Source organism: Populus trichocarpa, chromosome 1 (assembly GCF_000002775.5).
Source record: "Populus trichocarpa isolate Nisqually-1 chromosome 1, P.trichocarpa_v4.1, whole genome shotgun sequence".
In the NCBI taxonomy this organism is placed as follows: Eukaryota; Viridiplantae; Streptophyta; class Magnoliopsida; order Malpighiales; family Salicaceae; genus Populus; species Populus trichocarpa.
The window spans coordinates 6,388,686-6,395,521 of record NC_037285.2 but is presented as its reverse complement, the minus strand read 5'-3'; the positions used below and the strand labels follow the sequence as shown (position 1 = coordinate 6,395,521).

The window sequence follows — 6,836 nt, the reverse complement described above, 5'->3', positions numbered from 1 at the left end:
CTTCTTGTCATTTATTTTCAATTAGCCGAACAATTTCCGTTGTTAATTTGAAATCTCTTGAGGCAGATTTCATGCGACCTAGAGTCCACATGCAATCTTTGCTTGTATGTTTGGTATTAGAGTACAAGTTTTTTAAAAGTATTTTTTATGATTTGTTTTTCAGATTTTGTATTTGTTATTTTTAATATCAATATATCAAAATACAAAAAAAAATAAAAAATATTGATGTCTTAATCCTTCACAGACTCTTGCAAGTTTGTCCAGCATATCACAATTTAGGCAAACCTTGGATTTATCTAGGAGTTTGCACTCTTTTGATTGATACAGCCCCTCTCCTTGAGCTTAACTATGCAATATTTGATAGTGTGACGCCACCCTCCAAGTTTCAGTTCTTACTTTTATTTGCCTTTTATTTTGGTTTGGTTTAGGGGTTATTATTATTATTTTCTAGGTGAAAACTATCACGTGGTTTACAAAGTTACCCCAAGTGGAACATAATTTTTTTGTTGTTGTAAAATGCCATAAAAGATGGGAAATAAATCCTTTTATTTTATCGTTCCTTTTCTTTTAGAAACGTGTTGTTGACGCCACCTATTTATCCATTTACATAATTTTTTTTTCAAAAAATTCAAATGATAAAATCTACCTTTTTTTCATTAATATTTAATAAATTCATGAGGTCCTTATTTTTTTTCTTTATGGTTTTTTTTTTTTTAATGAGAAGAGATGAGTTGAACCAACTCTACAACCACCTATATTATTTCTAGTTTATCTCCTTGCCAATAACAAATAATTGAGTAATTAAATTCCACTAATCTTTTTTTTATAGTCTCTTAATCTTTGATCAAATAAAAAAACAAAAATTTAAAATGTCAAATCTCTTGATATTCCAAAACTAATTAGTTTAAAATCCCAAATCTACACCATATGTTCCAAAACTAAAGAACATGAACAAATCTCATAACTCAAAGCCCACATGAATTCAACACTAGAGAGTATGTGTGTATTGTGCAAAGAATTTATATTTTATAGGTGTGTGATGGATCAATATTTATTGTTTTTTGTTTATGTGGGACTGTCTTTCAGAAGTATGGCTAAAGAGAGGGTTATGAACCACCATCTCTAGGCATGGACAAGCATTAAGCTTAAATATGCAAGGGTCTAGTGAGTTGTCAGACTCATTATCTCTGGGCTCAGTCAATCATTGAGTCTAGGCGTGTATAAGTTTGGTGAGTTGCCAAACCCATTATCTCTAAGCTTAGCCAAGCGCTGAGCCTAGACACACGTGGGTCTAGTGAGCTACCAGACTCACCATCTTCCAATGTCTATGAGTTTGACAATCTACCAGATTCACCAATGCTAGTCCTATGCTTTCTTTAACTCCAAAAGAATCTCAAACTCCCCAATAAGACCGTAGGTCAAAGATATTTATCATGATAAGTCAGGGATATTTTTTTCCTAACAAGACAAGGATATCTTATCTTGATTTGTAAGAGATTCTTTATCTTGATAGGACATATATATTTTGCTAATACACCAACCATTTCCCCTAGAACAGGGAAAAAGACCTCAAGGGCTATAAAAAAAGAAGAAGATAATCTCTATGCAAGTTCAATTTTCTTCTCTCTATTTTACAATGGTAGATCTATCTTAAACAATTATTTTCTCAAAAGTATAATTGATCTCCCTCTGAACTGACATTAATTTAATTGTTGAAGAGTGCCTAAATATATAAAAAATGACATTTTACATGTAATAAGCATGATCTACTAGCCGTTTTGCCAAGGAATGATGAATAGATTGCTAGAACCAGGACATTAACAATATTATCTAAGGCCTCAACTTGGCCTTCAAGCCCATAAGATATAAATAGACATAATCAATGGCGTTGTTTGTGGGAACTTCTAAAAAGCCATCGATAATAGATAGCCACTTTGCCAAGAAAGGATGAATAGATTGCCAGAACCAGGACATTAACAATATTATTAGTGGTGTCATTTAAAAGCCAGGTCATTATCATTCTTAATTATAATTGGATTTAGAGCCTCGAGGTTTTGGAAGATTTTAAATAGGTACCATTAAAATATTGGTTCAAACTGTGTAACTTCGAGAGTTATTACAAACCAAGAGGTTTATTGCCGTTATCATCCCTAATGAATATCAGAGTTGGTAGAGTGAAGCTTGACAAGAAATGAAACCAAGGGAGGGAAGCTCTCGAGCCTTTGAAGGGATGTTGTGTTAATGTTGACAGGTTATGATGGTTAGATTTGTGGAGCTTGTGTGGGGGGCTGTCGAATGTTTTTATGGAGATGAGAGGGCTGTTGTAATTTGTTTTAAAAGAAAAATATAAAAATGAGTTGAGAACCACTATTGGGTTTTAATTTCTCTTAAAATTACCAATGGAATTTCTGTCAGTAATTTGACATGTTAGCAATGCTAAAAAAATATTACATCGTTGTTTCTGTTTGAAACAACCAATAGAAATTTTTCATTGTGGTTTCAGTTGGTAAACTACAATAAAAAATATTACATCAATGTTTCTGTTGCTTTTATTCAGTTTGCTAGTAGTGAATCCATTAACATCAAATTGGCTTTTTCATGGTCAGAATATTGCGGTTGAAAACTCTTTCTCCTCTTCATGTACCAATGACTTTCTTCTCCTCTCTCAGCATAAAAAATAGTTTTAGAATCGAAACATTAACACTTAAAATCATATAAGGATCAATAAATATGTAAAAATTAAAAACTTCAGAAACCAAATTAAACTTTTCCACACTATAGGAACACTTAAAATCACATTTTTCTCTATAATGCAAAACAAAAAAAACCAAAATTTTTAGTTTCCTCCTCTTATTTGCTATAAAAAGCAAGAAATTAACCACTTGCATATATATGATGCCTAAATATAGGAATGAGATGACACATATTGAAAGATCAAACATGACTTTTAGTATTGGACAAGATAATTCTTGGTGTTACGTTACAGTGAGACCAAGATTTTTTTACATGTAAAAAAATAATGCCTAGACCAAGTGAAATTCTTTGATAGTGTCATTAAACTCAACTCAGTGGGTCGAACCTAAAACCTATGACCATACTATTTATCTACCTCGAGCTTCAAATTAAACTGTATGGGATTGCCCCAGTGTGATCCAACTGACTTGACGGGTTAAAAGAAACTCGAACGACTGTTAAAAAATGGTTTGACTTTAAAAATATTTTAAAGGCTGCAACTTTTCTTAAAACAATATTGAGTTGATGACACATTAGATCAACCCGGGTAAACTTAGATTAACCCACCATACTCATGACCTGGGTCATAAACTCCATTGAGTTTAATAACTTTGTTTTTTTTTCTTGAAATTATTTTCATTCAAATAAATGATAAAAATATAGACGCTTGCAAAACTGAGTACCAACACAATACCGAGATATTTTTATGAGACAACAATAACCCTATAAAAAATAAATTAAAATAAATCATGAAGCTTAATTCTCAATAATTGTGTTTTATTTCTAGAGTAATCTCTTATTTAATAATATAATAAAAAAAATGCTCAAAAAATCAAGCACCAGCCCAATGTTGTCATATTTTTCAAAGATCATGATAACTCTATAGAAAGCAAATTGAAATAAATCATGAAGATCAATTCATAATAATTACATCTTTTTCAGAATCATTTTTTATTTAACAATATGATACACCATTTTTATTTAATAATACGATAAAAAAAATAAACAACCGTAAAACTGAGCACCAATCCAATGTTGTGATGTTTTTCCGAGACTATGATAATCTTGTTTAAAGGATATCAAAATAAATAATAAATTTTAATTTTCAATAAATTCAATGTTGAAATATGAAAACGATAAAAAAAAAATTGAAAAGAAAAGAAAAAAACACCTTACTCTTCTAATGTTCTAATGAACAATAACATTTGAGGACAGGAAGAATGATTTTTCCTCAATTAATTCTTGTTAATAATAATAATAATAATAAAGCAAAAAAGGGAAAATAATTGGTAAAAAAAATCTATAATTCAAAACTTTATTTAATGCACATGAAGTATATAAAATCTAGTTCTAGACTTCCACGTACCGCTGCTTAATGCAGGGAACTTAATTTGAAGCTAAATTTCTTCATATAACACTAATGGCACCAGATGCTGGGGATGATATATTTGCTCCTTGGGGGGATTTAGGGGGTTGTCCAATTTTAAGCTCAAGAGGGTCTTCCATTTTTGCTAATGAAGTTGAAGCACCTTGTGGAGAAAAGCTCTGAGGAAATGAACTTGGTGAAGGGATACCGGATGGTTGATGGGCAATACAAGGTGCGCAACCAGCCAGGCTTGCAGGGCTGTTAAGCATGTAAGGATGGTAGGCCCTTGGATAGTTCATCATGGAGACAAAGGGTGCTGCTTTACTTGCCGGAAAGCTCCGCCGTCCATTGGCAAGGACTCGTTGCTGTAAGAAGATAGGTGATGATCAGAATTATTTATGGGAGAAAATTAAAAAGAAAATGGTACTTTGTAATTACAGAATTGAAGTAATGTTGATATATATACTAATTCCGGGAAATATTTGCTTTTATCTAGATGCAAAAAACATATAACATGCGAAGAACATATCTGGCTCGTAAACTAGAAAGTTTAGGTTTCAGACTAGGTAAATTCTGAATGATGCAAAGGAGCAGGCCAGAGGATAATAGGATGAATGTTTGTGTGCCTTGAATAAAAGAGGCAGCTCGGTTCTGAAGAGAAATTTTTTGAATTAATGCCGTCAAAGTTCACAAAAATATGTATCAAGAGCCAAACTTTTTCTTACCATGCAAGGATTGTAGTTTGAAACGCCAGTACCGGCTGCGACAGTAGGACTCATGACCTGGGGATTGTGCAAGCAAAGCAAAGGAAATTGGTTGATGAGGTGTAATGGGCTGATAGCCTGTAAAGATGAAGAAGAACTCATGATTAGTAAGTTCTATACAGTTAATGATATATAAAGTTGCTTGCTGAAGGTGGAACTTACTTGTGATGGGATATCCTCGCCAGCTTTCCTCAATGGTGAAGCTGAAGAGGTGCTAGCCTGTTTGATTGCAACAAGCCATTACACCTAATTTCACTTGTTCAAACAAATAACTTTTGAGCAAATAAACTTGAAAAGCAAGCTAGAATTACCTGTGATGAACTCCCACAAGTCTTAATTAAAGGCAGTTTCGGAGCATCCTGATGAGAAGCCAGATCCTGATGTAATAAGGTCATCAAAGTCCAGTAAATTATCACGGGGAAAGAGAAATTGCTATGTATTGTTGTGAATGCTATAAGAGACATACAGTTCCTTTGAAGGTCATGTCAAAGAGGCTTGATCTACGTTTCTTCTTCTCATTTGAAGCCTGCTGTCTCAGAAAATACTTCTGTGCATGACTAGCAACCTGACTTGGGGTCCTAGTAATCACAAATTTCTTCGAAATGCCTCTCCAATCGCCCTTGCCAAGATTGCTTAGACCGGATAAAAATGTTCTATGCTCCTCCTCGGTCCATGGCTTGCCTGGAAATGACACGAGGTTAATCAAACACACAAATAAATCCATGATCCATTGTCCAGACCTCGCTTCCAGTGGTCCTTGAAAATGATATGCGTTAAACCAAACACACACCATATCTATCTTTCAGATATTTCGTGTCACCCATGCCCAGATCTGGTTGATATATATCAACATGAAATAAAAATCAATAAAACAAACTAACAACTTAGCATCCATTTGTCTATGGATATTCTTTTATAAATAGAATATATGTGTTATCTGCATGACATGATCGGTGACGGAAAGAATAAAAAAAAACCCGGTGGCGATGGAAACAGACGCAACATAAATGAGTAGAATCCTCACAATACATTAACCCTAGAAGATATACAATAAAACAATAACAAGTGCGATTATACCATGGCATAACCATAAACCACTGCGAGAATTGAAATCTTTTATGAAAAAAAACCTCAAGCGATTGTCATCGCATGCCATATAGCTATTTTCGATGATGATCGACTGGAAGGCATTCGGTACGTATTCCCATATGCTATTGCCATCCAGATTACGGGAATTGTCGGAGCGGTGAACATCGAGATTGTTATTAGCATTTAGTAACAAATAGATGAATGATGAGATGTAATAAATGGATCACAAGTACCTTTCTTCCGTGTATACGCTGTTCTGCCTCTCTTAGAACCGATAACGCCGTCGGAACTATAGCCGGGATCGACATGATGTGCACCGTGAATGTCATCTAAGGACGCTATGTTATCTAAGCTAGCACTTCCTTTAATTGTTTGTTCACGTTTTTCAATGCTAACCCCAAACAATTTGATACAATCCTTAGTACATGTTCTTGAGTTATGGCCATTTTGGCCACAATGGGAGCACTTTCTTGCTGCCTCTTTTACCATTTTCGGCTAAAGAGAGATGCGCGATTATAACCTAGAAGCAAATTACTCATTGTCTGTCGAATGAGGCTGAGCCTATATTTATAGGTCCAGGTTCCCTTACTATGGCAACACGTATCCTATTTATATTTTTGCCAATTTTATTAGAAAAATCTGGTCATTTTCTGTGAATAGGTCACATCACATCAGGAAAAACCAACCAAGTCAAACACTTAGATAATCCATTCTATATGTTACTTTAAAAGGGTTGAGATTTTACGAGATTTTTTCGGATGAAATATCGACCATTGGATCTTAATTAATTATATCCTAATTATGCTTAACGCAATAACAAAGTCACTTTCCAGATTAAATAGCTGTTTTATTTGGATTATAAACCAGACTCTATAAACCCGGCT

At 33.8% G+C, this 6,836-nt stretch overlaps 1 protein-coding gene across 1 annotated transcript; it reads right to left on the bottom strand.

Annotated features, from left to right (window-relative positions):
* Positions 1-4,028: 4,028 nt before the first annotated feature.
* On the bottom strand, positions 4,029-6,483 carry LOC7491492 (probable transcription factor At5g61620). The gene is made up of 6 exons (XM_002297892.4): positions 6,186-6,483; positions 5,330-5,544; positions 5,175-5,240; positions 5,026-5,082; positions 4,825-4,941; positions 4,029-4,464 (listed from the first exon to the last, which is right to left on the bottom strand). Exons 1-6 carry the CDS (start codon positions 6,439-6,441, stop codon positions 4,141-4,143), a joined length of 1,035 nt encoding a protein of 344 aa, XP_002297928.1. The 5' UTR covers positions 6,442-6,483; the 3' UTR covers positions 4,029-4,140.
* Positions 6,484-6,836: the final 353 nt, after the last annotated feature.